The 19,925-nt window shown below is 35.4% G+C and overlaps 1 protein-coding gene across 1 annotated transcript; it reads right to left on the bottom strand.

The window, feature by feature from the left end:
• Nucleotides 1-1,093: 1,093 nt before the first annotated feature.
• Nucleotides 1,094-18,645, bottom strand: OTUD6B (OTU domain containing 6B). The gene is made up of 7 exons (XM_011384813.2): nucleotides 18,416-18,645; nucleotides 17,614-17,765; nucleotides 15,367-15,447; nucleotides 9,840-10,152; nucleotides 9,019-9,080; nucleotides 4,292-4,398; nucleotides 1,094-3,535 (listed from the first exon to the last, which is right to left on the bottom strand). Exons 1-7 carry the CDS (start codon nucleotides 18,495-18,497, stop codon nucleotides 3,451-3,453), a joined length of 882 nt encoding a protein of 293 aa, XP_011383115.1. The 5' UTR covers nucleotides 18,498-18,645; the 3' UTR covers nucleotides 1,094-3,450.
• Between the last annotated feature and the right edge of the window lie 1,280 nt (nucleotides 18,646-19,925).

The following is a 19,925-nucleotide window of genomic DNA, read 5'->3' as shown; positions in this document are numbered from 1 at the left end:
TAAGCCCCGCTGAAAGGGGTGCTGAGCTCACTGCCATGTGGATTAACCTTGTGGAATGTCAGCAACCAGAATTCAATCTATTTGGCAGGAAAACTGAAAAAGCATTTGGCATAGAGTGAGAAAGATGGTCAGGGGTAATACTGTGAAAGTCATAGGAGGAACCAGCAGAAATTTTCAGTAAGATAAGGACAGGTACTACTCTTAGAAGCAGTTTCACTGGAGTGGTGGAAGTTTACACACTGTTGTTGGTTGAATATATACATATATTTCAAAACCACATGGTTAAATGCATAGGTTCATGTGCAAATGTTTTTCTTCAGCAATAATCAAAACAAGCTTTGTAAGTCTGGGAGCTTGCCAAGGTAGGTGTTATTTAAACCAAAGACATAAAAGTATGTTGGTGAAGCAGGTTGGGTGAAACGTTCAACTCTGAAAGGTCTTAAACAACAGTGGGGTAAAGAACAAGAACTGATTGCTTTCCTAAAAACTTACTTCGAAAAATTAAAAACCCCATGAGTTCTATTTTTTCCACAAGATGAAGAGACTATTTTAAACAAGACTTAAAATAGGAGAAAAGAATCTATGTATGTGAAAACATACTGGATAGGAAGAAGAAACACTCTATTTCATACTGTTTACTACAAAAAACACTAATCTGCTCCTTTAGCTAGTTCAGGACAACTCGTTCAAGACAACATATTAACAAGGGTGTACCAGTATAATTTGCACAGCCTTCCTTATTTCACATTCTTGTACACACGTTTCTTTTCATTAACACCCACCAGTCTGAGAAACTTCTAATTCACTTGCCCTAAATAAACCTTCATTATTCTAAAAGGTTCTAAATTTCAACTTGATTACTAAAAGCCATGCCTTAAATGGCTATTATTTTATTATCTCCCTCTATTCTGTTTAGGTCATAATGCTATGCTCGTACATTTATTCCAGATCTTTTAAATCCAAGAATATGTTATTGTATTAATTTCAATTATATGTGAAGACAAAATAAAGGCTGAATAAAATTCTAAAACAAAATGAGTTTCCTCTATTTCTATATTCTAAAACTGTTAAAGAACAACAATTTGAACAAATGTTTACTTAATTCATCTTTTATTCTTTTGGCAAACAGATATGAACAAAACTATATTGTTCACTATAGTTATAACACTCTTTTTTGCTTTATACAAGTTGTAAACATATTTAAGGGAATAAAATTCTTGGCTTAACACAGATTCCAGAACTCTAACACTTTTTGAGTTAGGACCAAATAAAGATTAGAAAACTTCTATTAAACTGTCATCATACAGCAAACTAAATTAGTGTACGTGCTTTTAAATTAACATCTGCCATTTTTTAAAGACTTAAATTTTAGGTTACAGCTAAAATGATTTTTATCTGAAGTTTTATGAAAGAATGGAAGTTAACCATACATGTCTTGTTCATAACCATATTGGGCGTTTAAAAATAAAAATAAAAAATAAACCTATAATCAAGAAAACACTCGTTAGGGAAAACAATAGCTACCAGCAGGTTATTTTAGAATACTTTAAATATAGATGGAATTTGTAATAACGAGGATTCATGATCTTATTTTATTACTTCCTAATGTTTATCTTTTAAAGTACTAAATTACTTCAAAATAAAGCCAAGATATTTAGTGTTTTAAAATTTCATTATTTTATACATTTCAGACCCCCAGAAATTCAGATCATGGATTACAAAACAAGCAACCTTCAGAATATATTTTGTTTGGCAGGCAGAATTGTTTTTAAACTCTTGAAATGCAGTACTCACTTGCTCTAGTTGACCAGCTTCCTACATAGTCACCTGCTAGGCAGGTGAGACTGACACCTCATTTTAAATACTATAAACTCCATATTTAATTGTAAAAATTAGCTGGATTAATGAAGCTCAAATTAAAATGTCATAAACTTCATGCTCAATGTTACTAGTTATTTCTAATTGGGGAAAAATAGATCCAACCAAGAAAGTCTCATTTTCATAATACTTCCTTATATATCAGACACATTTGTATATATAAGTACTATCTTCTTAGATGGAATACGTTATATGTAACCTGAAATCTGATTTAGATAAATCATTCACACCAAAAAGCATTGTATACTGATTTTACTATATAGTCTTGACTCCTAAAGAGTGGCTTTCAACTTTATCCATAATGTAATAAAAAAAATACTGAAAATACTTGAGTTAAGGAAAGGTACATTAATAAGGCAAACAAAATAACAAGTAACAAAGGCTTTCTTTTAATCCTAGAAAATAAAACAGAGAAAGATCTTGTAAAACAAATTGGAAAAGAAAATTTGAAGAAATTTTAGCCTTGGGCCTTTTTACATTGCTACTCTTTCAAATTGTACAAGTTAAAGGTTAAGTGAGGCCACAAACTATTTCTTAGTGGAAAATGCTGCAAGGAAAGCAAAGCAGCTGAGTGGTGATAAAGAAAACACAACAAACCAAAAAACTGTAGTTATGAAGATAATCAAGAAATGATGGCACTAATTCCATTCTGAAGTTTAAGAAACAGCAAGTAGTAACAAGTGAATTAGACAAGAATCCGTTGGGTTTTTTTTAAGTTACACACAAATAAAAGGCTAAGCTGTAATTCTTTAGAGCAGGGGTCCCCAACCCCCTAGCCACGGACTTGTACAGAGCTGCACAGCAGGAAGTAAGCAGGGAGTGAAGCTTCGTCTGTATTTGAAGCCACTCCCCAGGACTAGCGTCACCACCTCAGCTCTACCTCAGATCATCAGGCATTAGATTCTCATAGGAGCACTGGTCCCTGGTGCCAAAAAAGTCGGGGACCACTGCTTTAGAGGTTTAAATCTGATAGGGAATACCTATTTACCTTCAAATTTGTCTCATTTCTTAAAATATAACTGATTCCCATAGGAAAAAATATTTTACAATTCTTAATCATTAAAGCAAGCTTCTCAGCTATACTTTGATGGGCTTATAAAAAGGTTCACAGTATTAATCCCATTGATACCAAGGTTACCGCAATCAAGTTCATTTATAAGCGTTAAAGTCGCTATCACGATCACCACAGTATTGCAATGACAAAGAGACTGAGTCTCATTTCTTCAAGAAAAATTACACTGAAGTGGTTACTGTAAGCTTTTAGTAAAACATTTAAGATTTTATTTCAACAGAACGTTCAGGATCCTATATTAATAAAAATATCAGCAAATAGGGTTGCATCTTGGTCTATAAATGATCTCCACAATGGATTTACATGTGTTTTTAAAATACCGCTTCGGGGACACTGGTTAAAGTTTATCTCTGAGACATTTTCTAAAAACCTGTTAGTAGCTTTGCCATAAAACAAATTTCAGGTAGTTGTGTTTTTCCAGTAACATTTAGAACAATCCAGCACTTGGTTTGAATACTCATATATTGGTACTAAAACATAATTGTGCAACTTTTTGTAAACTAGCTGCAATTTTCAGTAGCTCTGTTCACCAACCATGTAACAGAATTGTAATGTTCTCCTAAGCCATATGCATGTCTCATATATCTGAAATAAAAAAAAAAAAGAAATGAGTAGTTTTGATGAATATTTATACATATTTATTAAGCATATAAAACCAAGTATTCTGAATGAATCACTCCACAGAGGTATCATTTAATAAACTACATAAGCATACTTAAGTTTAACACCATGTGAAAAGCAGTGGCAGTCAATAAGACCTGTAACTCTGTCTGCTAAGTTTAAGTAAAACACAATCATTGGAGAAAAAAAGGATTGAAATGCTGACTACTCAATAAGCTGAAATTTTCACCTAAATCCAAGCCATTAATGACCACCTTAGTAGAGTTAGCTAATAAAACACTGAAGCCAAGAGCAAACTCTCCATGTTGTGTTTCAGAGATTTCTCAATCGCATAAAATACTTTTATAATATGAAGAAAAAAATCTCTAAGGAATAATCAGGCAACATAAATATATTTCAGCTTTTTCACTTGTTGAAACTTTTAGCATTATTAATGTCAAACTAGGACAATATGCAAACTAATTCTAAAACTTTGTAACCTTTAGAAATAACTTTATTCTTAACTCATACACAAAAATAAATCACTAGAGATTTAAACGAGTATCTAAATCACATATTTTAAAAATGCTTTCTAATTTTATAATTGCCGTTAACATAAAATAAGCATGATTCTACTGACAAGTTTTTTTTCAATTAATCAACAACACAACCTAAAATTTTTAAATAATCCTTTTTGTCTTAATATGAAAAATATAACAGTAGACATTTCTAGGTACTTACACAAGTATTAATGGTTTTTTGTGATATTCTTCACCAACTACAATAGGAGGAGAATCTGCCTGTATTATCTCTATTGGTGTTTGTAAAATATGAGACAGGGCTCTTAGCTATAAGAAAGAAAATGCATCGTTAAAAAAAATAAAAATGTAAATCTTACTGAAATTATGAACTACTAAGGTACGCATGAATTGGGCAATCAGTAAGGGCAGGGATCTGCCCTGTTCGTCAATGTACACCGAGAGCCTGGCATACAGAAGGCACTTAATACCTTAAAATTAAAAAATAATTAAAAAATAAATGTTTATTAAATCAAATGCAGAAGTTTCAAGCTCTGGCTACACAACAGCTTCTTAGACATATCAATGTCATAGTTAAAGTGAGGGGATGGGTAGACGGAGTTCATTGGTCTATTTTTGAATATAATTTAAAATTTCCATAATAAAAAGTTTTTAGTAAATCATTGTTGAAGCAGCAGACCAAATCAATTACAATTTTGGAGGGAGGGGGGAAAGAGAAGGAGCAGAGCAAATTGGTTATTTTTTTTAAAGCTTTTCAGATGATCTTGAAGGCCTACCTAAAGTCAAGCACAAGGAAATAAAATGACCTGCAACTGAATGGAGAAAGTTCATAAACAAATTAATCCCTTAACAGTCTTCAATCATAGTGCCCTGATCTATACATCTGCCCCACTAGAAGATCATTCTGTCTAAAACATGGAAGTTTTAGGAAGTTTTAAACAAAAGTATTAAATTACTCGAGGAATATGAAAAAGGTTCTATGCTTCATGGTGGCAAATTTAATCCCATACTCTATTGCATAACAATGTCCCTTTGAGAATGAGGAAAAAGAAATGGCATAGATGATAGAGGCTCTGTTCATCCCTCTGGTGACTGAATCAAAGTTGTGACATCAACAAGGAGCAAACAGCAAGGAAAATCATCTGGGATCTAGATAAACAAGCCATACAACTAGGGAGAGAACTAAGAAATCACCCGGCAATGGCAGAAGGTAGGACGAGGCGAGGACGATGGGCTGACGGGTCCAGAGCTGCTGAGTGGGACAGAGGCCACTGCAGCGGTGGCTGGCAGCTGCAGAGGCCTCTTAAAGGGGCCGTGTCTGCGAGCAGAATTTCATGGTGATGGACCTGCTCACTCTGAGCACAAGCACTGGTTCAGCTACACAGGTGGCACCAGGGACTTCCATGGGGAATACTGAATTGTCAGAGAGCCAAGGGGAGACTTGCTCTGTAATGAAGTGCTGGTGGTATCCACTGTTCCCCTGTTGAGCCCTCCCCTCTTTCAGTGCGTGGACCCAGCGCCACCACACCCAGATGTCATCAAACTGGATAACAGAGGTTACTCTGCCCAGAGGATTCCCTGAAGCTTCCCTCAACTCGTGGCCCCACCCAAGCCACATCCAGCTGTGCCCTCACTTAGTCAGATGCCCCTTGCTGAGCAGGGCCAAGCCACACTGGTGGCAGTTGGCCTCGGTTTCTGGTGTGGCCTTTTGAGGTAACTATAAGCACAGCATCTGTGGATTGTTTGCTGAATCTTAACAGGTGGCCCAAGAGGGGCACAACCTGGGGCTAAATTTGGCCTGCAGCTGAACCCCTCTCAGGACTGTGCCACTGGACACCTCCTACACAAAGTTGCACTAATAAGACTGGCAGACCTAGGAGCTTTGCTTAGTACATAGAAACAAACACAGAAATGCAGCCAAAATGGGAAGACAAAGAAGGAGAAACCATATGAGAGAGCAGAACAGAGATCCAGAAATAATGAAGTCAGGCAATTGAAAAGATGCAGAGTCTAAAACATTGGTTATAAAGATGTTCAATGAACTTATGCAAAGTGTAGATGAAGTCAGTGAGAACTTCAACAAAGAGATAAAAAATATAAAAATGGAAATTATAAAAGAGAACCAGTCAGAAATGAAGAACACATTATCTGAGATGAGAAGTATATTAAATAGAATAAACAGAGTGAATAAAGAAGAGGATCAAATGACCTACATAGAGGATGGGAAAGCCAAGGACACTCAATCAAAATAGCAAGAAAAAAGACTATATTAATAATAATTTAAGGAGCCTATGGGACACTATTAAATGTAAAAATATCTCTGTCGTAGGGGTATTGGGGGAAAAAAAAAAAAGACATTGAAGAGCTATTTGAAGAAATAATGATGGAAAACTTCCTTAACCTGGTGAAGGAAATATATATAAAACCCTAGGAAGCTAGAGAATCCCAAAAACCAGGGACCCAAAGAGGCCCACACCAAGACATATAATTAAAATGCCAAAGGTTAAATACAAAGAAAGAATATTTAAAGCAGAGAGAGAAAAACAGATCATTACTTATAAGGGAACACCCATAAAACTGGCAGCTGATTTCTCAAAAGAAAACATGCAAGATAGAAGGCCTTGGCACAAAATATTCGATGTGATGAAAACCCAGAATCTACAACCAAGAATTCTTTATCCAGCAAAGCTATCATTTAGAGTTGAAGGACAGATAAAGAGCTTCTCAGACAAAAATAAGCTAAAGGAATTTATCAACACCAAGCCAGTATTACAGGAAATGTTGGAGGAACTTCTTTAAGAAGAAAAAACATGTATCAAAAACATGAATAAAGAACGGTAATAATTACGTTCCTATCAACAAGTACCTCAAATGGAAAAGAATTAAGTGCTCCAACCAAAAGATAGAGTGGCTGAATGGATTAGAAAACAAGACCCCTACATATGCTACCTACAAGAGACTCACTTCAGATTAAAAGACACACACAGACTAAAAGGAAGGGGATTGAAAAAGATATTGCCTTGATGGACCTAGAGGATATTGCACTGAATGACATGGGTCGGATAGAGAAATACAAATATTACATGATTTCACATACATGTGGAATCTGAAGAACAAAATCAAGAACAACAACAAAAGTGGAAGTAAACTTATAGATACAGAGAATATTTTGAGGGCTACTAGATGGGAGGGGCATTGGGGAGGATGAAAAAAAAGGATTAAGAGGTACAAATCACTTTGCAAATTATGTGAATCTCTGATCACTATGCTATACAACTGAAATTGGTATATTATTGTATGCCAACTATAATTAAAAAAAAAAAAACTCATGGAATTGTAAAATATACTACAAGCAACTAATTGTCTATTTCAATAAAGACGGGGAAAAAAATACCAAAAGGAAAAAAAACAAATGTTCCTTTGAGATAGTTTTTCCTCATACCTAAAATAACATTTTTTAAAAGCTAGCTCAGAATGGAGGGTGCAAAGCAAGTTCTGAAAATCTTAACATCCCTTCTAAGTCTTCAGAAACCATACAAAGATTTTCTCTTTAATAATTTAAATTTACCCTATTGTAAAAATAGCAATTCTTATTTCAAATGGATTCAGAGATGAACAACTTATGAGAAATGTCCTTCAAAGAATTTTTAAAAGTTTTTTCAATTTAGAAAGAGTCACTTAGGTCTCTAATACTCATATTAACTTGTGATCCTTGTAAGAAAAGTCAAACATCTTTAATTAATTACTCCTAATGTAGTCACAATGCTACTATGAAAACTTCTTGAGTTTCAGAGACCCAGGAAAGGAACACAAAACAAATGGACACAGTTCCTTCTCATGGCTCAGAAGAGGTACAAATACAGTACTGCTCAGAAAAAGATTTTGAAGAAACATTTATGTCATACCTTCAAACAATATAGTTCTTAAAGGAAAATACCCAGAGCTACAAACTATTCAAAACGATTAATCACTATATTAATAACACTGCTAGATTCATCCACCTGGCACTTTAGCTTACAAACTTCTATGCATATAGTTCTTGCCTTAGTGTCCACAAATGACCTGCTGAGGTACACATAGGTTTTTTATTATTCCCATTCAATAATTAGGAAACTCAAGCTCGGGAGATTGACTCCCTCATGATCACAAAACTGAGAAGTGGAAGGAAAAGCCAAAACCCAAACCCAAGATTTCTCCTCTTATTTCCTAACTTTCTAATCACCCAGGTTGCCTCATTACCATTTGGACCACTTAGAGGTTTGGTTTATTTTATTTTAATGAAACAAAATTAACAAAGTACAATAAATAATTAGAGACAAAAAAATCCTAATTAACTCTCTACAAGTGACTAAACATTGTTTTCTTACATGTGAATTTTAATTCATCAATACTGCTTTCAATTCAGTCAGTCATTACCAACTAGGAATTCATGACATCAATACTGCTTTCAGTCAGTCATTACCAACTAGGAATTCATGGTAGGATTTGACCTGTAATAGCACATAAAAATATTGTCTTCTATGTCTGATGTAATAGGTATGTTATTTTTCATCAGCTGAGCCACTAGGGCAAATATTACAGTACTTGAGTAAAATCTTAACTTTCATAAGTTCAAAACATCAAACACAGTGCCAATAGCAGTATCACAATTGGAAACACACAGGTGCAACACCACCTACACCAACCCACAGATCAAACACCCGGCTATTTAAAATGAAACAGTGCTTTACTTCCTGAAGGTACATACTTAAAGGCCTAAGAATGTTATCCTCCTACACTTCAATGCTTTGTCAATATAGAACCAGCTAATATTTAAAGAAAGGGAATCTTCAAAGAGATGTTAGGATCATCTGAAAAATGTCAAAACTACAGATGGGATTTAGAAATAATTTAACAATTCGCTATCATGATGAATAATTACAAACTTACCTCAAGTTGACCTCCCCATGCAGCTGTGTTTATAATATCATCACAGTACTTTCCAAACTCTTCTGTAGAGAATAAACAATATAAAACTTAATAATTTTCATAAATCATGTAACAAGATCCCTTTTATAGCTTCCACAATTCCTGATGAAACTGTTCAATATATGAACTTCCTCCTTCTCTACCTGTGCTTTCCAGAATTTAACCCACTCCAATTTTCTGCCGCCTCACCATCCAAGAAGAGCAAAGCAATACATTTCTGCTTCCCTCCCTCAGCCTGAGGCCCAAGAACCTTAAGTATGTAACAGGTCCTTCTTCTCCCTCTTTAACCCAAGCAATCATTACCCACCCCAAAACTGTCACCTTATTCACTATCTTGACATGTACTTTAAAGCCTAAATCTGCATGCAAAAGAACACATCAAAAGAATAAAAATGCAGCCCCTATAAAATCAGGTTCACTGTAAAACTATAAGAAATGTGAAAAAAGAATCAGGGTAAAAGTACAAATGAGGTGAAACTCCTTTCCCAGAGCTAGCATCAAACAGTGCCTCCAACTTGTCATTCTGGAAGCTGTTAACTTATTTGCATCAGCATCTTATATGACACAATTAACATATTTTAACTACAAAATGGTTAAGTACTTAAAAGATCTTGTAAAATATGCTAATATCTGTTAAAATTATAGGAAATAAATCTGCCTAAATTTTGAGATATTTTTCCCCATAAGAACGATATGAGTTTTTCTTATTCTCAGTCCCAGGGATCACTCTATTTAACAACAACAACCACGACAACAAGATGTAGTAAAGACAAATAAATAACCTGGAGTATATAGATCTCCTGTATTAGGGTTTGTTAAAAATGGCAGAAAGTCTTCTACGTGGTTTTGCATATAGTCAGCAGCTTGACTTCTTAAGGCAGCCACAGTCAGAGGGCAGTCCTGTCCTTGCAGTTGATCTTCAATGGCTCTATACATACAGTGACCATCAGATGGAATCTGTTTGATTTCCAACTGTCTAGCTGCCAATATTTGAGCAAGTTTTTCACTTTCTATGTGTCTAGCTCCAGATAAGTTCTCAATTTCAGCTTCAGCTATCCTTTCTTTCCGCTCCTTTTCTAATGCAGCTTTTTTGTCCTAAGGAGAGAATGTAGAAAAGTTAATTCATAATAATTAGGGCTAATTTACATTTAAGGAGACAGACATAAGATTCTCAAAACATTTTTGCCATTTTTCTCCCTTTTACCACAAGCACTATAGCATTGATGATTTCATAACTTGTAGAATCTTCTGTACTGTGAACTCCTTTAAGGGCAAACTATCTTTCTGTGTACCCAGTACCTAGCTCTGTACCTAGACAAAAGCTCTCAAATTTTCTTTGAAAAATTTAAAAACTTTTAAAAACTACATGGCAAGTTTCTAAAACTTTACTTACTGATTTCAATGTATTGTCTTAAGACTGGATTGTTCTCGGCCTTAAAGCATCATTATCATATATTTATTTAAGTCCAGGCTAATGCAAGCTTTTTAATTTACCACTCCACCAATGAGGCATTAACGTGCTAAAGTCTTTAGAAAAGTACAGGAACTCTACCTAGCTTTAAAAAAAAAAAAAATGTGCATATAAACACGAACATACATGTTTTATTAAAGTAACAGGTAAAAATATTCTTCGTAAAAAATTAAAATATTATAGACAGACTCAAGTACCCCTTAAAGACCACTGCTAATCCCAGTACCTACTGTAGGTATCTGTTGTATATCCTTCTAGATTTTTTCCTATGCATTTTAATAAATACAAATGTACTCATTGGAAATGTATAAAAAGAAAACTTTTAAACAAATATGGTATACATTACATTCTGCACCTTTCTTTACTCAAATGTCATAAGAAATCTTCCCATAAAGCATATACAAGGATGAGATTAGGAGGTCAGTAAAAGATTTGTGACATAAAGGATGGATAGAAGGTAGAATGAGAAGGTTGGGGAAGAAGAGAAAAAGTTCTTGACAGTTGGACTAGCAAGAATTAAAAGCCAGAAGCACTATGTTTCATAGATAAACACAGTTCGTATAGCTATAGTACCAAGGAAAAGTATCAAGACATGAGTTTGGGGCAAAAAAGGTATATAAAAACAGTCCCCCACTTACAGTGGTTTGACTTAAAATTTTTCAACTTTACTCTAGTGTGAAAGCACATACATCTAGTTGAAACCTTACTTTGAATTTTTATCTTTTCTCAGGCTAGCGATATGCAGCAGGATACTCTCTCGTGATGCTGGGCAATGGCAGCCAGCTGCAGCTTCCAGTTAGCCATGATCACGAGGATAAACAACTGATACTCTACACTGTATTTGCTGTGTTGGATGATTTTGCCCAACTGTAGGCAAATGTAAAGTGTCCTGAGCATGTTTCAGGTAGGTTAGGCTAAGTTATGATGCATGTAAGTTAGGTGTGTTCAATGCATTTTCAACTTAAATGATATTTACAACCAATGATGAGTTTATCAGGATTTAACCCCATCGTAAGTTGAAGAGCATCTGTAGTTAATATACATTAAGTATGCACACACACTGTTTAAAAAAAAAAAAAACACTAGAAGGACATACACAAAGTATTTACAGTACTTTTCTCTAGATGGTAGGATTACAAAATAAGTTTTATTTGGTTGTGTGTGTGCATTGCACTTTTCTGCTTCTTTCGAATTCTCCACTGTATGTTTTACTTGTATATTTAGGAAATGCTTTCAAATTTAAGAGAATAAAAATAATTAAACTAAATTCTATGAATCTTGATATTGGTAGCAAATTACAGGGTAAACCTAGGAAAAGGTGAAGATTTTCATATCTCTAACTTCTCCTTTGGGCAGAAGAAGCAAAGGGAAAGGCAAATTTCAATTTAATGTCACATATTGTACTATATGCCTGTTAAGTGTCCCGCTAGATGAACCTAAAGTGACCTCTAAGTTACCTGAATCAAAAACTATTACCTCCCTAATAAAACATAAGCCTCTTTAAGTATTTTCTCCCAATTCCAACCATTCCGGAAACAACATGAACAAATTTATCTCACTGCATACCTAAAATTGTGGACCACAGAAGCATAAAATCTTAATACACAAGATGGCACTATTACTTTATAAAAGACTAAAAAACATTTTCAGAGGAGTGGGATAAAAAGCACCTTAGGTATCATCTAGTTCAAAACCTCTTATCTTCCTTTTCTGAGGAAACTGCACACACAAAGATTTCCAAAGCCCATACAGTGGGTAGAGCAGGGGCCAAGGAAAAACAGAGAGCTCCTTCTATCCAGGTACCTGAATCAGAATAAAAACTGGAGCAGATGAAAGCTGAACTTATGATATAATGTACTATTTACTGGCAGAGTGGAACTTTTTACTAATTGCAAAACCGTTCGTTGTAAAACCTCTAAAATACTAATCTAATCATTTCATTTTTTTCTCCCTATGCTCTGCTTCAATATGACACAGCAATTGTATTTCATTTCTAAGGCACCAGGTAGGGTATGCAAAGTACTGTAGACACAGTTCTATTGAAAGTAACCCCACAGGGTGATCTGATCATAAATTCCTAACTGGGCAGGTCATGGTGAATAGTTATGCCCCAGGCATAAAATTGCTTTAGGAAAAGATTTATCTTTGTCTTAAGGAAGCCCTGTCCATTGTTTCTATTCATCTAGGTTAACACACCTGTGAAAAGTCCCCTTTCAGACCCCTCCGGCTAAAGCAGAGACCACCTTCAGGAAGCCATATAATCTTAATTGTAATCCAAAGCACCGCCTTGCTTTCTGCCACCTTCCTGTAATCTTCCTTATGTTCCCTCCTTAATCTCAAATGCTTAACAGAAACTGCTAATTTACTCTCCAAAACACTTGAGATCTTACTCCCTGGCATATGTCCTCAGTTTAGCGTAAATAGACTCTTATAAAAATTCTCCACAAATTTAGATGTTTCTTATGTCAACAGTATAGTTTCCTAATGGCATTAGGCATTTTTGTTTCTACAACCCTAGTACTGGAGATAGAATATCATCAGTGAAGTCTAAAGAAAAAACATATAAAAGATGAAAATATATTACATAATTCATATACACTGTCAGTGAAACTAGAATCATGTTGATGTAGTAATATAGCAAAAACAACTCTAAAGAGGAACCTTAAGAATTGAGTACTAGTCCTGGATTTGTATCAAACTTTCAGCATGCCATTGAAACAATTTGGGCCTCAAGTATTCTCATTTGTAGACTAAAGAAACTGAACTATATCTCATTCTAGCTCTCAAATTTCATATTTTGGAACCCAGTTCTTCTAAGTTCTACTTTTAATTCTTTCTGCCAAACTAAATTGAAGCACTGAAGTTCTCTGAATCAAATAAATACTCCCTATCCTTTTCTAGATTAAAAATAAGAGATTTGCTCTACGACATTCCAGTAACAAATCGTCATAAAATTTTGTCATGTTTTTCTACCAGAGTTGTTCTCGCTCCTAAAGATAAATACCATTAATTGGCTTTTCAATTCTTGGTGCCTTTGGCCAAAAAAAAGAAAAAAGTCAAAATAAGTCTAATAACTAATTATCCATTCTTTTTCAGGTTCCATTTTCTTATGTATTATAAGCTTTTAGTGTTTTCTGTTCCAGAATCCTACTGATATAAGAAAGCAAAAGAAACTTGGGGCATTAGTTCTAGGATATTTTCTCTGCCAAGTGTTAAAAGCTGCTGACTATAAACGATAAGATCTTTGAGGGTATAGCCAAAAAAAGGTATGCAGTATTTTAGGAGAAAAATTACAAAACGTTTAAGATAAGGAAATTTAATTTGTTTTTGTTTGTCTTGTTCCCAAAGGGTCCAGGTGGGGATGAACCAGTTTTGATAATGACAGAAAGGAGTTGTATCCTTATGTTTCTCAGAATTAAAAAGAATACTCTAAGATGTATCGATTACTAAGTAAAGGAAATTCCAACAAATATTTTGTTATGCTAAAGCCAAGCAAAGATTCTGCCCTTCATTTTAGATCTATAGATGACAATTTTAACGCTATTGCAAAAAGAATATATATCATAAGTAGAGAGTTGAACTAGGTAACTTTTAAGATACCATGAATTCTAAATTTTAACAGTTGGACAAATCTAAATTTCATGGTCCTATAAAATTCAATCATATTTACTTAATAAAAAAATTTCACCTAAGTGTGAAAAATGTTTGACAATTTGAACTTAATCAACTTTCAAACAAACGAAAAGTACTGGTTTTAGGTTAAATTTTTTTTAAGAGGTATATTTATTATGGAGTAGTTAATACGGTAAACAGTCTATCACTTGTTGACCCAGTAGTTCTCTAGGCGTTGTATTAGAACTTTGGAAATAGCATGTTACTTAATTTTCACAATAACTCTATGAAGTAGGTGTTATTTTCCCCATTTATACATGTGAAACCAAGGCTTACAAGGGTTAAGAATCTAACTCGAAGTCACAATAAATGAGATTAAAACCCCATCTATCTGACACCAAAGCCAATGCTCTATTAACTTATATACTAAATTATAAGATTCAAAGCTAGCTTAAAAATAAACATTTAAATCCTAGAAAACATCAGGTGTTAGTAAAACAATATTTGGGACTAAAAAGATTGCATTTAAAGTTTTTCGAAGTGAGAAGGCCTTATCTATCTACGTCATTCCCATAATTTTGATATCACTAATTCCAATAAATCAGATTCCTACAGTTCTTTGATAATGCAAAATTTCATTCCCATACTTTTGTCTATGATATTTCTCTTACTTCAAATATCCTACCTAAATAACTATTTTTCCTTAAAATTCCAACTCATTACATAACACAAAGAACTTTTCTTTCTTTTATATGGCTATATATCTTGCTTAAACTTCTGGGTTCAAATCTTTGTTTCATCGCTTACTACTATAGTTTTTAACCAAAGCTGTGCATCAGAATCTCCTTGGCCCACACTCTGAAGACTCTGAATTATTAAGTCTGGGATAACATAATTGTAAAAAGTATTCTTTGCACAACTACTTCTTAGCCCCCGCCCTTCTATCAGAACTACAAAATGAATATGACTTTTTTTTTCCCTTGGCCTATTTTCTTTTCTATAAAATGGGGTAAGAAATCCTACTTCATAGGATTAGTGTCAGGACTAAATGAGATTTCATATAATCTATAAGCCTAGCCTAATATCTAGCACATTGCAAGTGTTTCATAAATGTTATTTCAGAGCCTGACAAGAAACTCCATCATTTTTTTCTCTACTCCTTTCCTATATAACCCCTAAGATAGTACTGAGCACATAGCACTAACTTAAATACTTGACTTTCATACCCGTCTCTTTTGTGCTTTTGATATCCGAGGCAGCTGATTCTCAAGAACCAAGTTTGAAATGTTAACAGCAACAGAATCTATCTGAAAAAACAAAAAGCATTAACTAGTTAATGTAAAATACTTTTATTAATCAAAGTATTAGATTATTACATTATAGGAAATCATAAATATGTGCAATCCCACTTTTCGAATTTGAATAAGAACACTAGATAAATATTAGATAGTATGGTTTGTCTCCTTTCTCTATTTACAAGGAAGAATTTGTCAGATTCCCAAGAAGTTTCCTTACAGGTCTTCAAAGATAATGCTTATCTCTCCTCATGCATTATTTCCTTCTTATCAAGCCTACACCTTTACCACCCAAATACTTTTTTAAGTGTCAATTTACTCAGCACTCCATTCTTCCCTTCTCCAAATGTGGCAACACAGGTCTTCTCCATCATAAGCACTGATGAGCACTGCTTCTTGACCCTAGTAACAGTTTTGCTTTTTCTATTTCCCAGCTACAAACTGATAACCATAGGTAGACTTTAACTTACAATTATCATTAAGATATTACAACCAATCTTAATCATTAAATAGGGGTTATACGTTTGCTGAAATAAAAAAGTTGCTAGATGTTAACTATCAGAATTAGGAGCTAGTATTTTATTATTGCAAATATAAACTAGTATTTAGTATGACACATACATAAAACATATCAAGGCCTCTGGCAACAATAACCAGTCAGCATTCTCCAAGGCTATGGCTCAAATGATCAAAAAATCAAAATCAGATTAAAATGTCAAAGAATGGTCATCGATTTTAGTAAAATTAGTATTATATTTTTCAGAGGAATCTGTTACAATTTACAAACTGCCATACTGACAATAAGCAAGATATAGAGAAGTATCTGGAAAAAAAAAAAAAAAAAGAGAGCAATAACATAAGAATTCGGGCAGTATTCAGAAGGAGAACAAGTTTATAAAAAAGATAATAATTCAAAATAGAATGAGAGTTTGTATATTAACAGTTGGGCACTATGTAGCTTAAGAATCAAACATTTTTGTCCTTGGAAACCTAGGAAAGAAATCTCAAAATTGAAAAGCCAGGGAGAGCATACAAAACCATCTCACTAATAGGAAAGACGAGGAGATAATTAAGAATACCATGATTGTGACAACACCAATACCTGGAGCATCAAGCCTAGGAACTTGGAAATAAAATATGTGAAGAGCATGGAAGGCCAGAATCTGGATGACTGGCTAATAAAGTTAAAGAAAATAAAACTATGTTTAATATAACAATCATTATAAATCAGTACAGACAAGCTCTTTCCCTGTCAACAGCAGACCAAAAATAAACCAAATAAAATTCAATTATGGTAGAAAAACTTTGCATAGACCTAAGAACTTTCTAATTACCAAAATGGAGTGAAGTTATGAAGTCTGATCCTTGCTATCCAAAACTCAAGCAATAAATTACCACACCATACAAAGTTATAACAGAATTCAATACTCACATCATGGAGTAAGACAGCTGTGACTTTGACACTAGGTGCTATGAATTCAGGACAATGTTCTTAATCTCTCAAATTCTGTTTCCCAATTGAAAAATGAAATTATTTACACTTATTTTTTATAGGTAATACCTCATAGTTACCATGAGAATTATAGATAATGCACTATTAAAGATGGTGTTTGGCACACAGTACATATTAGCTACAATGATAAAATAAGTATAAGTTAAAATGAGCCATTATGTTCCAATTTCCCCAAGAAACATCAGTAAGTTTCCATTCATTACAACTTGTTCTAAAAGCACTTTTATAACTTAAAAATGATTTCACATCTGTTGTCCTATTTGATTCTTACAAAATCTTTACTTAAACAGAAGTATTTGTATCTTATTATATGTGGAAAAATTTATGCTCAGTAAGTTTAAGTAACTTTATCCAGGTTACAATCATATTTAATGGCAATTCAGGGACTAAAAGGCTGCTCTTCCAACTTTCATTTGGTGAATCTTCCTCTAGATAAATTTTATCAATCCGTTCATCTTTTGGGAAGTAAATAGTTAAAGAAGTATACTTTCTTTGCTGACCTCCCTTACAAAAACGCCTGACCATGTAAACCTGGGTCGCAAAGATAATGAAGGTGAGGCATGAGGTTTCTCTCCAATTTTATGATTTTTATATAGAAAACAGTTTAACAGAAGTGGACAATTGCTTTCAAATGCCCTAGGCAAGAGAAACATTACTTCACATACTTTACTCTCCTTAGAAGTCAGTTTCAACTGCTCCAGTTCCTCTCTCTGTTTCTGTTCCATTTCTGCTTCCAACTTAGCAACATCATCAATGAGTTGCTTCCTTCTCTTTTTGTCATTCTTGGGAACGGCATTCTTCATACTTTGAATTTTGGCTGAAAAGCCACCAAAACCCCACAGGTTAAAGGAAAAACGAAATAACAAGAAGGGGATGGTAAGGGGAGAGGGCATACAAAAATTATGTAATCAAGAGTAATTACATAACAATCAGACAATTACAGAGAAAAGCCCAGATGAAGTTGAGACTCCCCCCGTCGTCCCCCCCGCAAAAAAAACTTTATTAACATAACCGTGACTATGCTGTGGTACGAGAAAAAAAAAATGATTGAAATTTTTACAGCTTTCAAATATCCCTTCTGGGTCCTCAAAATCGAGGTAAAGTATTTCAAAAAGCACCCATTAGAGCCAAGTGTGGGTAAGTAGGGCAGGAATGGGAAAAGGAGACCCGGAAAGGAGGTGGAACAGTCTGGGTCCGCCACGGGGGCGTGGAGGCGTACTCAGACAACAGCACTCGAGCGGCGGCTCGGGGTTGGGGGAACGCGTTGCACCTGAGAAAAGGAAGCCACTGAAGTGTTTAGGGGATTATGGGACCGCTGGGGCAGGGAAGGCGGGAGGGAAGAGGCCACTGGCTACTTTGGGGAAGTCTAGCACAGTGGAGATTAGAAGCCCCTCCAGATTCCCCGGCGTGCCACGCGCCCGTCCCTGGGCCCTGAGACTTCTGGGTTCCACTCCCCCACCCCCTCACCTTGCAACTCCTTCTTCTCTTTGCGATGCCTTCTCACCAGCAGCTCCTCCTCATCAAGCCCCTCCGCCGAGGGCTCCTCCATGATCACCAGGGAGCCCAGCAGTCTAGATGGTACAATCCTGCACCTCCGGTTGGCAGGTACCTCCCATCCTCAACAGGCCCCAGCCCCGCCTTCAAAGCGATACCGGATTTAAGTCCAGACGTTGGAAGGAGGTGAAAGGCGAAAAGAATGCTGTGCGCGTGCGCACTTCCTTGACCCCGCCCCTCTGAAAGGGGACGCAACTGGGGTTGAGGGGCGGGAACGGAAACCGAATGAGAAGGCGCCTCACTGCCTGTAGCTTGGCCAGCTGGAGTTTGCGGCCTGGTAGTTGATTGGCTGCCTGCTGGGCTGCTGGCCCTGATGTTAGGCACGCAGAAATGACATAGGGAGAACCATTTTGGAGGTTCGTGTTTTGTTTCATTGCTCTTTTAATCCCCACTTTTGGTCCCATTGCTAAAAAGAGCTAGTGAAAAGGTGAGGAATAAAAATCAAACATTTCAATAAAACCATTGATGATTAGCAATGGGATTCTTTGGGCCGAATCAAACAGTAAATAGTTGTTTATCGTTTTAAAGGTGTAAAAAATAATCTAAACAGATGCACTTTAAAGCGGAGTTTGAGCTGCCATCCCAGGGGAACTGCCTTGTAGGTCTTACTCCTCAAACCTTTGTAATATTAAAACTGGGCAAAGTACCCTTTGGACTGGGCCTAAAGCAGCAGTGTATCCTCAAATAATTGTTTGCAAAGATAACAAGAAAGACATGGCTACCAGACTGATAATCAAACACATTCTTTGGAATTAATATCACTATGTTAGCTAATCTGCACCTATAGAAACGCAGTCCTTTTATTCATGTAATTATTCCTCTTCCCTTTCTCATAAATACTCCTTGCCTTTACCACCTGTGTACTCTGAGAAAAAGGATACCTTGTAATGATGCAGGACAGAATAAATTCCCACGTGGTGGGTGGAGGGGCAGTGAGACCAAGCCCTGCACTGAGAGAAGAGGGTCCTTTGGCAGAGGGTATAGAAAGAATTCAATACACATGCCAAAGTTAGAGTCAAAATGAAATTTTATTTTAAAAAAGGGGTAACACTCCACAAACAGAGCAAAGAGTAAGAATAATGTAGGGAGGAGGCAAGAGAATTAAAAATGTCAAGCCACAATCAGATACTGCAGTATGCTGACCAGTCCTGCAGCCAGGCCAGGAGGACACCTTCAGAACAAAGGAAGATTTCTACTGGAATTGCTAACCACCCATCCCCCACACCTGTGAAGGGGAAACAGGTACCAAGAATCATTCCCTATGGCTAAAACCATGGGGAACCTATAGATTAAAGGCTGAAAACTGCCAGCAGGCCTTTCACTCTGCATTGCTTTACCTTTTCACTCTACAAACTCTTCACCTTCCCCTTTCTCACTGTAGGTCCATACCAAAGTAAATGGGTTAAAAAAAAAAAGTATGTTA

Source organism: Pteropus vampyrus, unplaced genomic scaffold, assembly GCF_000151845.1.
Source record: "Pteropus vampyrus isolate Shadow unplaced genomic scaffold, Pvam_2.0 Scaffold627, whole genome shotgun sequence".
In the NCBI taxonomy this organism is placed as follows: domain Eukaryota; kingdom Metazoa; phylum Chordata; class Mammalia; order Chiroptera; family Pteropodidae; genus Pteropus; species Pteropus vampyrus.
This window is presented reverse-complemented; position numbering and strand designations above follow the sequence as displayed.

Excerpts from the sequence above, each read along its gene's own strand:
- OTUD6B (XM_011384813.2), bottom strand. The coding sequence starts at position 18,497 with ATGGAGGAGCCCTCGGCGGAGGGGCTTGATGAGGAGGAGCTGCTGGTG. Across the intron at positions 15,448-17,613 it reads TGACTTCTAAGGAGAGTAAA|ATAGATTCTGTTGCTGTTAA; the intron begins GTATGTGAAGTA and ends TTGTTTTTTCAG. Across the intron at positions 3,536-4,291 it reads AAAAAACCATTAATACTTGT|ATATATGAGACATGCATATG; the intron begins GTAAGTACCTAG and ends TTTTTATTTCAG.